The sequence below is a fragment of the Lolium rigidum genome, chromosome 5 (assembly GCF_022539505.1).
Source record: "Lolium rigidum isolate FL_2022 chromosome 5, APGP_CSIRO_Lrig_0.1, whole genome shotgun sequence".
NCBI classification, from domain to species: Eukaryota; Viridiplantae; Streptophyta; class Magnoliopsida; order Poales; family Poaceae; genus Lolium; species Lolium rigidum.
The window spans coordinates 130136614-130152905 of NC_061512.1; the positions used below are offsets into that span (position 1 = coordinate 130136614).

General features: G+C 43.4%; 1 protein-coding gene across 1 annotated transcript; it reads left to right on the forward strand.

Annotated features, from left to right (window-relative positions):
- Positions 1–15292: 15292 nt before the first annotated feature.
- LOC124656963 (non-specific lipid-transfer protein 1-like) lies at positions 15293–15643 on the forward strand. Its single transcript, XM_047195609.1, has one exon. It carries the CDS (start codon positions 15293–15295, stop codon positions 15641–15643), a length of 351 nt encoding a protein of 116 aa, XP_047051565.1.
- The last annotated feature ends 649 nt before the right edge of the window (positions 15644–16292 follow it).

Consider the following 16292-nt stretch of genomic DNA (forward strand, 5'->3'; position numbering starts at 1 on the left):
CGCAATTTCTCTAGCTTTCCAACGGTATATCATTTGTATCGTTCCGATTAGCGGTTTGTAAATCACGATCAAAACAATACACATGAAAACGTAAAATCCATGTGTTCCGCTAGGAAGTTCACTGCATGAGTAGCTGAAAGTTCAGAAAGGGTTCGAGAATAGTTATTCTCGAACCGGTTCGAGAATAGCAGACCTATATATATATATATATATATATATATATATATATATATATATATATATATATATTGTCCTAACTATCTTGTTGTGTACGCTATTATGCAGAATGAAGCTTAGGGAATGCAGAATAAGGAACATCCATGATGTTGGGTTCATTGACCCACAAATCATTAATGGATATGTATTCAAAAATCACCCCACCGACGTGGAGGAAGACCTGTGGCGGTTTCTTACAAAGCAGGAACTCAAAAGTGATATTCTATTTCCTTACCATTTTGGGTGAGTGTTTCTGTCTTGAGCACATTCTCTTTTGTTTACTCCATGCATGGTATGTGGCTAATCGATGAGTTATGCATGACTGTGCATGTATCGTGTCCGCAGGTTCCACTGGATTCTGCTAGTAATTCAGTTTCACAACTCCACAGTTCTCGTCCACGACTCTCTGAATCTGGATGCAAAGCTTTGGACCGACATGAGAAAAATGATGCAGAAGTAATTATTTTCATTCATTTGCGCTCTATATCGATTGGCCTATTTCGTTCATTTCCTAATATCAAGTAATTAATAACTCTCTTGTTCATTTAATTTCCTTTTCCTCGTAGGGTTTGGAGACGGTTCACAGATGAAAAGGTCGGTGAATTCAAAAAAGAGCTACAATTTAAAAGGTCAATGCCTGGGACTGGGGATATTCAGCCACCGGGGACCAATCTATGTGGATACTATGTTTGTGAGATGATCCGGAGATACACCTCCGAGCGGGTTCCGTGTGATAACAATGTCAAGAGGAATAACCTCCGGAAGATGCTTAGTCCAGAAGCTCGCTTCCGACCACTTCAAGGGGAACTAGCTGGATGGTTCGTGAGGGAAGTCATCGATCCTAAAGGAGAACACTATGTAGAGGACGTAGAACTACTGATGCAGTAAATTATGTATGGAAAGTTGTTCAAAATTGTATATGGTCATCCGATATTGAATATATATTGTATATTCCTCTTGAATTCTTTTTGGTTCTAATTTTAAATTTGTTTGAAATTGTACATTCATATGCATGTATGTAGTACCGTAGAATATGTGAAACTCCTTCAAAATTAAAATAAAACACAAAAGAAATAAAACTAAAATAAAACACAAAAGAAATAAAACAATACAAATTAAAAAGAAACTAGATTTAGGGGGGGGGGCTAAAACCCTAAACCTACGGCGGCCTTTAGTCGCGGTTCGCCAGAAGAACCGCGACTAAAGGTCCTCCGCCCCGACGGTCGCCTGGCGCCCACGTGGACGAGCCTTTAGTCGCGGTTCGTAATCAACCGCGACTAAAGGGGGGGGGGGGCTTTAGTCCCGCTTATTTAATAAGGGTTGTGCAACCGGTATTAATGGCCGTTGCAAACCGCGACTAATGACCCTTTTTCCACCAGTGCACGGTAAGTGTGTTTATCATGCGGAAAATCCCAAACCGTTTGAATCTGCATTGGTTAGCTTAGTCTAACATAGTAGATCCTATGTGTCTCTTCTCTGATGTATACCTAGATCCCAACTCCTATGCTTCAAACTTTCAATTCCTTGTTCTTGGGATTTGATTGTTTTAAGCATTAGTAGAAAACGAGGCTTTGGTTTTTGGCTCAAAGAGCATTAGCACCGGTTGTCCTACGAACCCAGACTAAAGGTTGCATTAGCATCGGTTCGAGAGGCTAGAGTTTTAGCATCGATTCGAGCGGGACCTTTAGTACCGGTTCGTGTCACGGACCGGTGCTAAACACGAACCGGTAGTAAAGGTTTTCCTGCTCCCCACGCACCTCCACCCCCCCACACCCCCCCTGGATCGTCTTTTTTAGCTATGGAAAATATAAAAAAATGATAGAAAATTTAAAAAATAAAATGTTTCGAGATTCCTATATGTTATGCAACCTACCATTTGGAAAAATTAACAAATTTGAAATTTGACTTTTTTTTGCATAAAAAGTTTAGAACAAGGTAAAATGGCATTAACTTTCGCCTACGACGTCAGGAAAAAGCAAGCGTATAATATATCAAAATGATCGTGTGAAAAAGTTACATCCGAATTCACCTGGGTTTACCAGATTAGCCTATTTTTAGATTCTCAAAACTCCAAATGAAAATATGAAAGGAGGAAGATTTTTTGTTTTTTCCATAAATTTAGGATTTTATATATTTTTATTTTTAAAAAACTTAAAATTAATGCATAAAAATTACTACTACTTTTAGAAAATTATAAGATTTTCAAATTTTCAGGTTTTAGATTTGGCAAAAAAATATTAAAAAAATAAAAATAATACAAATTAAAAAATTAATTTTATTTATTTATTCAACATTTTTATTACATTATTGCTTTTCTTTATTAAAAGAATTATTTGGAATTCAAACAATAAATAAGTGTGACATCGACCCACATGTTAATAGGATTGATATGATACTACTATCAACATCGACCAATATCGAAGTAGGAACTCGAAGCAGTTGGAAGCGGGACGGGAATGAACTCGGAAGTTAAGCGTGCTAGTGCTGGAGTTGTGGGAGGATGGGTGACCAACCGGGAAGTTTGACCACAGGTAAGTAATTTGACTAGAGATTAAGTGTAGTTAGAGACAAAATACTACAAATTTTGAAGTAAAAAGATGGAGTGAAAAATAATTAGAAAAAAAAGGATAACATTTTTTTAACAAAATAACCTTTAGTACCGGTTCGTGTTACAAACCGGTACCAAAGGTCTCCAGCCCCGCAGGCTCCTTCGTGCCCACGTGGAGGCACCTTTAATACCGGTTCATAAGAAACTGGAGTAGTGGGAGGATGGGTGACCAACCGGGAAGTTTGACCACAGGTAAGTAATTTGACTAGAGATTAAGTGTAGTTAGAGACAAAATAATACAAATTTTGAAGAAAAAAGATGGAGTGAAAAATAATTAGAAAAAAAGGATAACATTTTTTTAACAAAATAGCCTTTAGTACCGGTTCGTGTTACAAACCGGTACCAAAGGTCTCCAGCCCCGCAGGCTCCTTCATGCCCACGTGGAGGCACCTTTAATACCGGTTCGTAAGAAACCGGTACCAGGGGGCTTAGTCACAAGCTCCATTGTAGCGCCGCCTAGCTTTCCTGCGATGCAACCAGGCCCGCGAGGAAGTCCATGGCGGGTCCTGGTGGCCGGCGAAGCGGTCGAGGCAGCGGGCTTGGGCGCCCTTGGGGCCGGGGCAGGGGCCGCCGTGGTGGAGCAGCTACGGCCACACGGTCGCCGTCGCATGTGCCCGCTTCGTCTTCGCAGGAGGACCGCTGCTTCGAGTTCCTACTTCGCATCAACGACGACCCACTCGGAATCAAGCGACTCCCGTAAAAGTTTGCCGAGTTCGTCGATGGCGTCGAGCCGGCGCACTTGCATCTACGGGAGGCCAGCTACAACTTCTGCCAGTGGACTGTCGAGGTCTTGTTCGACGGGCAGGGCAGGATGTACCTGCATACGGGGTGGGACAAGTTCGCGCGCGACCTCGCGCTCGAGCCCGGCTACTGATGTCTACGGGTGCTTCTATTCTTGTAGACAGTGTTGGGCCTCCAAGAGCAGAGGTTTGTAGAAGAGCAGCAAGTTTCCCTTAAGTGGATCACCCAAGGTTTATCGAACTCAGGGAGGAAGAGGTCAAAGATATCCCTCTCATGCAACCCTGCAACCACAAAGCAAGAAGTCTCTTGTGTCCCCAACACACCTAATAGGTGCACTAGTTCGGCGAAGAGATAGTAAAATACGAGGTGGTATGAATGAATATGAGCAGTAGTAACGGCGCCGTGAAAAGTGCTTGCCGGCGTGTGGTTGATGGTGGTAATATTGCAGGAAGTACGAGATGCGGTAAAACAAGTAAACAAGCAGCGGTAGTAGTATTTAGGAACAAGGCCTAGGGATCATACTTTCACTAGTGGACACTCTCAACATTGATCACATAACAGAATAAATAGATAAATGCTAGACTCTACACTCTCTTGTTGGATGATGAACACCACTAATTGCGTAGGGCTACACGAACCCTCAATGCCGGAGTTAACAAGCTCCACAATATTCGATGTTCATGTTTAAATAACCTTAGAGTGCACAACAGATCAACATAACCAAACCAAGTACTAACATAGCATGCACACTGTCACCTTCACGCTACGAAAGGAGGCATAGATCACATCAATACCATCATAGCAATAGTTAACTTCATAATCTACAAGAGATCACAATCATAGCCTACGCCAAGTACTACACGATGCATACACTTGTCACCATTACACCGTGCGGGAGGAATAAACTACTTTAATAACATCACTAGAGTAGCACACGAGATAAATTGTGATACAAAACACATTGCAATCATAAAGGGATATAAATAAGCACTTCACTATGCCATTCATAACGGTGAATAAGTATTCTGTGAAATATAGTCTAAGAGACCCACACGGTGCACACACTTGTCACCTTTACACACGTGGGACAAGGAGTCTCCGGAGATCACATAAGTAAAACCCACTTGACTAGCATAATGACATCTAGATTACAAGCATCATCATATGAATCTCAATCATGTAAGACAGCTCATGAGATTATTGTATTGAAGTACATAGGAGAGAGATGAACCACATAGCTACCGGTACAGCCCCGAGCCTCGATGGAGAACTACTCCCTCCTCATGGGAGACAGCAGCGTTGATGAAGATGGCGGTGGTGTCGATGGAGGAGCCTTCCGGGGGCTGATGTCTACGGGTGCTTCTATTCTTGTAGACAGTGTTGGGCCTCCAAGAGCAGAGGTTTGTAGAACAGCAGCAAGTTTCCCTTAAGTGGATCACCCAAGGTTTATCGAACTCAGGGAGGAAGAGGTCAAAGATATCCCTCTCATGCAACCCCGCAACCACAAAGCAAGAAGTCTCTTGTGTCCCCAACACACCTAATAGGTGCACTAGTTCGGCGAAGAGATAGTGAAATACAGGTGGTATGAATATATATGAGCAGTAGTAACGGCGCCAGAAAAGTGCTTGCTGGCGTGTGGTTGATGGTTGTAATATTGCAGGAAGTACGGATGCGATAAAACGAGTAAACAAGCAGCGGTAGCGATATTTAGGAACAAGGCCTAGGGATCATACTTTCACTAGTGGACACTCTCAACATTGATCACATCACGGAATAAATAGATAGATGCTAGACTCTACACTCTCTTGTTGGATGATGAACACCACTAATCGTGTAGGATTACACGAACCCTCAATGCCGGAGTTAACAAGCTCCACAATATTCGATGTTCATGTTTAAATAACCTTAGAGTGCATGACAGATCAACATAACCAAACCAAGTACTAACATAGCATGCACACTCTGTCACCTTCACGCTACGAAAGGAGGAATAGATCACATCAATACTATCATAGCAATAGTTAACTTCATAATCTACAAGAGATCACAATCATAGCCTACGCCAAGTACTACACGATGCACACACTTGTCACCATTACACCGTGCGGGAGGAACAAACTACTTTAATAACATCACTAGAGTAGCACACGAGATAAATTGTGATACAAAACACATTGCAATCATAAAGGGATATAAATAAGCACTTCACTATGCCATTCATAACGGTGAATAAGTATTATGTGAAATATAGCCTAAGAGACCCACACGGTGCACACACTGTCACCTTTACACACGTGGGACAAGGAGTCTCCGGAGATCACATAAGTAAAACCCCTTGACTAGCATAATGACATCTAGATTACAAGCATCATCATATGAATCTCAATCATGTAAGGCAGCTCATGAGATTATTGTATTGAAGTACATAGGAGAGAGATGAACCACATAGCTACCGGTACAGCCCTTAGCCTCGATGGAGAACTACTCCCTCCTCATGGGAGACAGCAGCGTTGATGAAGATGGCGGTGGTGTCGACGGAGAAGCCTTCCGGGGGCACTTCCCCGTCCGGCGGCGTGCCGGAACGGAGACTCCTGTCCCCCGGATCTTGGCTTCGCGATGGCGGCGGCTCCGGAAGGTTTTCTCCGGTTTCGTCGAACGTGTCGAGGTTTTTAGGTCGGGGAGCTTTATATAGGCGAAGAGGCGGAGTCGGAGGGTCGACGAGGCGACGACACACTAGGGGCGCGGCCAAGGCCCGGGCCGCGCCACCTGTCGTCTCGGGGCCCACGGGGCCCTCCTCCGGCAGCTCTCGGGTGTTCCGGAAGCTTCGTGGAAAAATAGGATGCTTGGGCGTTGATTTCGTCCGATTCCGAGAATATTTCCTTATTAGGATTTACGGAACCAAAAACAGCAGAAAACGAGAACCGGCCCTTCGGCATCTCGTCAATAGGTTAGTTCCGGAAAACGCATAATAATGACATAAATTATGCATAAAACATGTAGATATCATCAATAATGTGGCATGGAACATAAGAAATTATCGATACGTCGGAGACGTATCAGGGGCACTTCCCCGTCCCGGCGGCGTGCCGGAACAGAGACTCCTGTCCCCCAGATCTTGGCTTCGCGATGGCGGCGGCTCTGGAAGGTTTTCTCTGGTTTCGTCGAACGTGGTAGGGTTTTCGCGACGAAGACTTTAAGTAGGCGGAAGGGCAGCCTCGGAGGGGGCCTGGTGGGCCCACACACTAGTTGGGCGCGCCCCCCCCCTCTGGCCACGCCAGGGTGGCGTGTGGGGCCCCCAGGGCTTCCCTCTGGCGGCTCTCGGGTGTTCTGGAAGCTTCGTCCAATTATAAGACTATGGGCGTTGATTTCGTCCAATTCCGAGAATATTTCCTTACTAGGATTTCCTGAAACCAAAAACAGCGAGAAAACGAGACCGGCACTTCGGCATCTCGTCAATAGGTTAGTTCCGGAAAACGCATAATAATGACATAAAGTATGCAGAAAACATGTAGATATCATCAATAATGTGGCATGGAACATAAGAAATTATCGATACGTCGGAGACGTATCAGCATCCCCAAGCTTAGTTCCTGCTCGTCCCGAGCAGGTAAACGATAACAAAGATAATTTCCGGAGTGACATGCCATCATAACCTTGATCATACTATTGTAAACACATGTAATGAATGCAGCGATCAAAACAATGGTAATGACATGAGTAAACAAATGAATCATAAAGCAAAGACTTTTAATGAATAGTACTTCAAGACAAGCATCAATAAGTCTTGCATAAGAGTTAACTCATAAAGCAATAAATCAAAGTAAAGGTATTGAAGCAACACAAAGGAAGATTAAGTTTCAGCGGTTGCTTTCAACTTATAACATGTATATCTCATGGATATTGTCAATGTAAAGTAATATAAAAAGTGCAATATGCAAGTATGTAGGAATCAATGCACAGTTCACACAAGTGTTTGCTTCTTGAGGTGGAGAGAGATAGGTGAACTGACTCAACATAAAAGTAAAAGAAAGGCCCTTCGCAGAGGGAAGCATTGATTGCTATATTTGTGCTAGAGCTTTGGTTTTGAAAACATAAAGAGAGCAGAAAAGTAAAATTTTGAGAGGTGTTTGTTGTTGTTGTCGAATGGTAGTGGGCACTCTAACCCCCTTGCCAGACAAACCTTCAAAGAGCGGCTCCCATGAATTATTTTTATTTTTGGGTGGCACTCCTTCCAACCTTTCTTTCACAAACCATGGCTAACCGAATCCTCGGGTGCACTGCCAACAATCTCATACCATGAAGGAGTGCCTTTTTATTTTAGTTTTATTATGATGACACTCCTCCCCACCTTTGCTTTCTCAAGCCATGGCTAACCGAATCCTTCGGGTGCCGTCCAACAATCACATACCATGGAGGAGTGTCTATTTAGGTTAATTAATTTGGGATGGGAATCCCATTGCCGGCTCTTTTTGCAAAATTATTGGATAAGCGGATGAAGCCACTAGTCCATTGGTGAAAGTTGCCCAACAAGAATGAAAGATAAACACCACATACTTCCTCATGAGCTATAAAACATTGACACAAATCAGAGGTGATAAATTTTGAATTATTCAAAGGTAGCACTCAAGCAATTTACTTTGGAATGGCGGAGAAATACCATGTAGTAGGTAGGTATGGTGGACACAAATTGCATAGTGGTTGGCTCAAGGATTTTGGATGCATGAGAAGTATTCCCTCTCGATACAAGGTTTAGGGTAGCAAGGTTATTTGAAACAAACTCAAGGATGAACCTGTGCAGCAAAACTCACATAAAAGACATATTGTAAACATTATAAGACTCTACACCGTCTTCCTTGTTGTTCAAACAATACTAGAAATTATCTAGACCTTAGAGAGACCAATTATGCAAAGCAAATTTTAGCAAGCTCTATGTATTTCTTCATTAATGGGTGCAAAGTATATGATGCAAGAGCTTAAACATGAGCACAACAATTGCCAAGTATCAAATTATTCAAGACATTTTAGAATTACTACATGTAGCATTTCCCGATTCCAACCATATAACAATTTAACGAAGAAGCTTCAACCTTCACCATGAACATTATGAGCTAAGAACACATGTGTTCATATGAACCAGCGGAGCGTGTCTCTCTCCCACACAAGCATTTATTCAAACAGAAACAAAAACAAAAACAAAAACAAACAGACGCTCCAAGTAAAGTACATAAGATGTGGCCGAATAAAAATATAGTTTCAAGGGAGGAACCTGATAAATTTGTCGATGAAGAAGGGGATGCCTTGGGCATCCCCAAGCTTAGATGATTGAGTCTTCTTGAAATATGCAGGGATGAACCACGGGGGCATCCCCAAGCTTAGACTCTTCACTCTTCTTGATCATAGTATATCATCCTCCTCTCTTGACCCTTGAAAACTTCCTCCACACCAAACTCGAAACAAACTCATTAGAGGGTTAGTGCATAATAAAAAATTCACATATTCAGAGGTGACACAATCATTCTTAACACTCCGGACATTGCCCAAAGCTACTGGAAGTTAATGGAACAAAGAAATCCATCCAACATAGCAAAAGAAGCAATGCGAAATAAAAGGCAGAATCTGTCAAAACAGAACAGTCCGTAAAGACGAATTTTATTGAGGCACCAGACTTGCTCAAATGAAAATGCTCAAATTGAATGAAAGTTGCGAGGATCACTCACGTAAATTGGCATAATTTTCTGAGTTACCTATAGAGAATTAGGCCCAGATTCGTGACAGCAAGAAATATGTTTCTGCGCAGTAATCCAAATCTAGTATGAACCTTACTATCAAAGACTTGATTTGGCACAACAATGCAATAAAACTAAGATAAGGAGAGGTTGCTACAGTAGTAACAACTTCCAAGACACAAATACAAAATAAAATTACTGTAGCAAAATAAACACATGGGTTATCTCCCAAGAAGTTCTTTCTTTATAGCCATTAAGATGGGCTCAGCAGTTTTAATGATGCACTCGCAAGAAATAGTAGTTGAAGCAAAAGAGAGCATCAAGAGGCAAATTCAAAACAAATTTAAGTTTAACATGCTTCCTATGCATAGGAGTCTTGTAAATAAACAAGTTCATGAAGAGCAAAGTAACAAGCATAGGAAGATAGAACAAGTGTAGCTTCAAAAATTTCAGCACATAGAGAGGCATTTTAGTAACATGAAAATTTCTACAACCATATTTTCCTCTCTCATAATAACTTTCAGTAGCAACATGAGCAAACTCAACAATATAACTATCACATAAAGCAATCTTATCATGAGTCTCATGCATAAAATTATTACTCTCCACATAAGCATAATCAATTTTATTAGTAATAGTGGGAGCAAATTCAACAAAGTAGCTATCATTATTATTCTCATCATCAAATATAGGAGGCATATTGTAATCATAATCAAATTTATCCTCCATAACGGGCGGTACTAAAAGATTACTATCATTATAATCATCATAAATAGGAGGCAAAGCATCATCAAAGTAAATTTTCTCCTCAATGCTTGGGGGACTAAAAAGATCATGCTCATCGAGCCGGCTTCCCCAAGCTTAGAATTTTCCATATCATTAGCAACAATGGTGTTCAAAGCGTTCATACTAATATGTTCCATAGGTTTTTTAATTTTCGCATCAAACCATCCATGTCTTAAATCAGGAAATAGAATAAGAATCTCATTGTTGTCCATTATGCCAAACTAGTGTAAACAAGAAAACAAAAGGATGCAATTGCAGGATCTAAAGGAAATAGCTTCGAGCACACACAAAACGGCGCCAGAAAAGTACTTTACCTGGGACCGGAGTATGAGAGCCTTTTACCTTTCCTCCCCGACAACGGCGCCAGAAAAGTGCTTGATGTCTACGGGTGCTTCTATTCTTGTAGACAGTGTTGGGCCTCCAAGAGCGAGAGGTTTGTAGAACAACAGCAAGTTTCCCTTAAGTGGATCACCCAAGGTTTATCGAACTCGGGGAGGAAGAGGTCAAAGATATCCCTCTCATGCAACCACTGCAACCACAAAGCAAGAAGTCTCTTGTGTCCCCAACACACCTAATAGGTGCACTAGTTCGGCGAAGAGATAGTAAAATACAGGTGGTATGAATGAATATGAGCAGTAGTAACGGCGCCAGAAAAGTCCTTGCTGGCGTGTGGTTGATGGTGGTAATATTGCAGGAAGTACAGATGCAGTAAAACAGTAAACAAGCAGCGGTAGCAGTATTTAGGAACAAGGCCTAGGGATCATACTTTCACTAGTGGACACTCTCAACATTGATCACATAACATAATAAATAGATAAATGCTAGACTCTACACTCTCTTGTTGGATGATGAACACCACTAATTGCGTAGGGCTACACGAACCCTCAATGTCGGAGTTAACAAGCTCCACAATATTCGATGTTCATGTTTAAATAACCCTAGAGTGCACAACAGATCAACATAACCAAACCAACTACTAACATAGCATGCACAATGTCACCTTCACGCTACGAAAGGAGGCATAGATCACATCAATACCATCATAGCAATAGTTAACTTCATAATCTACAAGAGATCACAATCATAGCCTACGCCAAGTACTACACGATGCACACACTGTCACCATTACACCGTGCGGGAGGAATAAACTACTTTAATAACATCACTAGAGTAGCACACGGATAAATTGTGATACAAAACACATTGCAATCATAAAGGGATATAAATAAGCACTTCACTATGCCATTCATAACGGTGAATAAGTATTATGTGAAATATAGCCTAAGAGACCCACACGGTGCTCACACTTGTCACCTTTACACACGTGGGACAAGGAGTCTCCGGAGATCACATAAGTAAAACCCACTTGACTAGCATAATGACATCTAGATTACAAGCATCATCATATGAATCTCAATCATGTAAGGCAGCTCATGAGATTATTGTATTGAAGTACATAGGAGAGAGATGAACCACATAGCTACCGGTACAGCCCCGAGCCTCGATGGAGAACTACTCCCTCCTCATGGGAGACATCAACGTTGATGAAGATGGTGGTGGTGTCGATGGAGGAGCCTTCCGGGGGCACTTCCCCGTCCCGGCGGCGTGCTCGGAAACGGAGCCTCCTGTCCCCCAGATCTTGGCTTCGCGATGGCGGCGGCTCTGGAATGTTTTCTCTGGTTTCGTCGAACGTGGTACGGTTTTCGCGACGGAGACTTTAAGTAGGCGGAAGGGCAGCCTCGGAGGGGGCCTGGTGGGCCCACACACTAGGGGGGGCGCGGACCCCCTATGGCCGCGCCAGGGTGGCGTGTGGGGCCCCCAGGGCTTCCCTCTGGCGGCTCTCGGGTGTTCTGGAAGCTTCGTCCAATTATAAGACTCTGGGCGTTGATTTCGTCCAATTCCGAGAATATTTTCTTACTAGGATTTCTGAAACCAAAAACAGCAGAAAACAAGAGCGGCACTTCGGCATCTCGTCAATAGGTTAGTTCCGGAAAACGCATAATAATGACATAAAATATGCATAAAACATGTAGATATCATCAGTAATGTGGCATGGAACATAAGAAATTATCGATACGTCGGAGACGTATCAGCTGCCAGCTCACCTTCCTCTACAAGGGGGACGGCGAGATGATCGTCAAGGTGTTCGACGACACAGGCTGCCGCAGGCACTACCACACCGGTGAATCCGGTTCGGACACCGATAGTTAAAACTTAGAGTGTTCTTTCTTTGCAGTGAATATGGCTATGGGCCAGTTGAAGTCAGTAGTGGAGGTTTCTGGTTGTTCTTCCTCGAAAGAACCAACAGGGTTACCGCCACCAGCTGGATTTTCCAGTTTGGATGACTAGGAGTTCCTGAGAATGTTCTTTCTTGGCAGCGAACAAACGTTACCAACACTACTGGCTTTCCTTTTTTACAATATTTTTATTTGTGTCAACCATGGTTCAAACTATGTATTAGTTTGTATAAACCATGTTCCGAATTATGTATTAGTTTGTGTAAAACCAAGTTCCAATATGTAATGTTTGGAACTATGTTTAAATGGATAAGAGGAAAAAAACAAGTAGAAAAAAATGCGTCGCCCCGCTGGAGCCCCCCAGACGAAACAGAAGCGCTGACAAAAACGGTAATTTTCGCGTCCGTGGGGCGACCCAAACAGACGCTCACGGACAAGTAAATGCGTCACCCCATTGGAGATGCCCTAAGTATTCATAGTTGCCGTAGCCACTAGACGTGGATTATTTTTTCTAAATGGTGAACACAGATTTTTAGCGTCATTAGTAGAAAACGGACCTATTGTCCCGGTTGGAAAGGGCCTTTAGAGCATCTCCACCGGTGCCCCCTAAATAGGCGCCGACAGAGGCGATGGCACAACCGTATGGGGGGCGCCGACACTGCATCCTCCATTTGGGGTGCTGCTCCCACACCGGCGCCCTCAAAACAGCGGCCCCGATAGGATTTTTTAGACAAACTAAACATTTTCTTGTAGCTTCATTTTCATGTTATTCAGGGTCGAGGAACGAATAATGTTTTAGTAGAGCGAATCCGGGTTCACTTCGCGGGCAGTAAAATATTATTTATTCCTCGATTCCAGATGACATGTGAAATCGGCTTGAGCTCTAGCCTACCGTATGGAGAGGTGGACGATCGCCCGCTGTTGCGCCGCCTGCTCTCTTTGCTGCTCCTTCGTCATTGATCCCCCGCTGCTCTCTCCGCCGTGAACGTTGCTGCTGCTCCAGCTCCTCCTGCCGCTGTTGGTGCTCCATCTCCTGCCTCTGTAGCCGCGTCTGCATCTCCTCCAAGCGCCGCCGCTCGTAGAGTTCATCCTGTTGTTGCTGCTCCTCACGCACCTCTGATGCATGTAAAATGCATACATGCACATTTTTCCTTTATCATATTGAATTTCCACATATTTGCAACATATATGATGATAATACCATGGTATACATTGATTTATGGGGATTTACCAATGATCCCTTTTTATTGGGTTATAACGATGCAGAATAGGAAAATCCTGTTTTGTGTATTTTTTACTTTCAGAGATCTATACGGAGTCAAATTGATCTGAGATTTTTGGAGCGTCACTTTTTCATCGAGAGAAGCAACATGCGCTCTGAAAGCCCACCCGGAGAGGCCTATGGGCCAAAAGAGGCCAGGTGGCGCAAACCAGGAAGCTAGGTTGCGCCACCCCCCTCTTTCAGCCATCGAACGCCCGTTTGCCCCGATTCTTTCGCGAACCGGCGTATTTTGCCCAAAAAAAGACTATATATATGACCCCGAAGAGTTACCGGTAGGAGAGCACCGCACAAACAGAGAAACACGAAAACGGAGGTTGTTGCAGAGAAGATTGGAGGGGGAAACTCCGTCGGATCACCGCCAGAGGGATCTCCGCCTTCTCCAACGTCTTCATCATCATCACCATGACAAAGACGGAGTAGCCCACCTCTGGACTACGAGTTTGTAGCAGTAGCTTGATCTATTTCTCGTGTGTTCTTCATAGTTCTTAGTGCCATATGAGCTGCCTATCATGATTATGGTCACATTTGTAATACCTATGTGATGGATCCTTATTTTATGATATTGTTTTACGAGATCTGATCTTATTATATGGTGAGATGTATTGATATATGCATATTATGTACCACGTTCTTAAGTTTATGTTATGATCCAACATCTATGCAAGAGTGTGTATGGGTTGATGTGTGTGTGTTAGATGGAGTAGCATGGTTTTAATGATTGGATAGTGACAATATATTCAAGACATATTATGGCTTTGCTTTTCTTTTCTACCTCACTAGGGATAAAATGAATGCATGTGTTGTGTTCATCATGTGACAGTAATGATGATCTTGTTTGTTCAAGGTAGCATATTTGGTATTCAAATTTCATGTCAAAGTACTTATTGCTATGCTCATTTTCTTTTATTTTTTCCACAACTGAAAAGGCGATATCGATCGGGAGGGGGGGGGGGGGGGGGGGGGGGATGGGGTTGAAAAAAATGCTTATGCCAACGGCAACCCCAAACGATGTTGGCTCGCCGTCACGACGGAGGCCCCTGTTCCGACGGTGGCTGTCGGCACAAACTTTCTTGTGCCGTCGGCACACTAAAAAGTCGTCGGCACAGGTTTTGGCCATCGGCACCTTGACGTTTTCCTGTAGATGCATCTAAGTTTATGATGGTATATTTAGTGTAAGAAATGCAATTGTATCGCCCACCCACTTCGTTTGTCAATTAAATTTGATTCCAAACTTGAATCACCTCCTTTATGTTTTAAACCGAAACTCTAACTTATGACTAATATGCTGTTGGAAACAAAACAAGAACAATCTTTGACAAATGTGGATTGTTTTCAAATTTGAAATGTGAAATGAAATCATATATCTATCTATCTGAACTGAATGAGCTAGTCGATCAATTTACGCACGTAATGTTCATAAGCTGCAAGCTGAACACATGGATGCATCTGCGTAGCCCTAACATCCAACCACCTTCCTAGCTAGACTCCATTTGCCATTACCACTATCGAACGAACCAGCACATGTATGCACCACCGCCTAAACCCATCTATCCATGATCCAGCTCTCCCTCTAAACCCTATTTAAGCCCCTCCACTCCTCCCCATATTCTCCACACACCGCAATCACTTTGCTCAACTTCACCGGATCCATCTTCTAACTCATACTCCACGAGTACGTACTGCTAACTACAAGATCATGGCCCGCTCTGAGGTAGTGTTCATGGCCGCCGTCGCCCTCGTGGTGATGCTCGCTGCGGCCCCGCGCGCCGCCGTGGCCATCAACTGCGGCCAGGTGGACTCCGCGGTGGGGCCGTGCCTGCCCTTCGCCCGCGGCGGCGCAGGCCCGTCCACGCAGTGCTGCAACGGCGTCAAGAGCCTCCACAACCAGGCGCGCAGCACCTTCGACCGGCAAACCGCCTGCAACTGCCTCAAGGGCATCGCTGCCCGCTTCCACGATCTGAACCTCGCCAACGCCGCCGCCATCCCCTCCAGGTGCGGCGTCAGCATCCCCTACACCATCAGCCCCTCCATCGACTGCTCCAGGTAACTAACTCTCATGCAAGCATTCATACGAACATTATTCATCGCCGTGAAATTAATGCGAAAGAGCTTGAGAGTATTAATCGAATCTTTCGATGCAGGGTGAGGTAAGCGACGATCAGACCACGCTGGCGCTCGGCGCATCGATCCATGTTGATCTGAAGCGCGCAGCGGAAGTCTGTCTCTACGTGTTAAATACGAGTTTATACCGAATAAGAGCTCCGTCATGCTGTCTTGTGCGTGTTTACTGCTTCAGAAGAAAGTATGTACGTGAGAGCTGAGCTGAGATTGTACCATGTGCACATCCTGTGTTGATGGACTACAAACTATATGATTACCGCTCTTTTTGTTGAGTCTATCTATCTCTCTGAGTCTCTGTTCCCTAAAGTTTGAATATCATATTAATTTTGTTATGTCCTAGATTTTCTTGTTCTTCGTTACCAGACAAGAAAGAAGATGAGAAATAAAACGGATACTGAACAGAACATATTGAGACAACAGAAGATGAAGAAAAATGGAATGGCCTGAACATATGTTTCTCGTTTGAAAAGGGGGATCACCCTGGCCTCAGCATCAGTCAATGCATATAGTCTTTATTACGTTATTATGCAATAATATTGTTGTTACAACTCATAAACCACAACGCACTAGTAGAA

What these genes read in the sequence shown, in the direction of transcription:
- LOC124656963 (XM_047195609.1), top strand. Translation starts at nt 15,293, where the DNA reads ATGGCCCGCTCTGAGGTAGTGTTCATGGCCGCCGTCGCCCTCGTGGTG.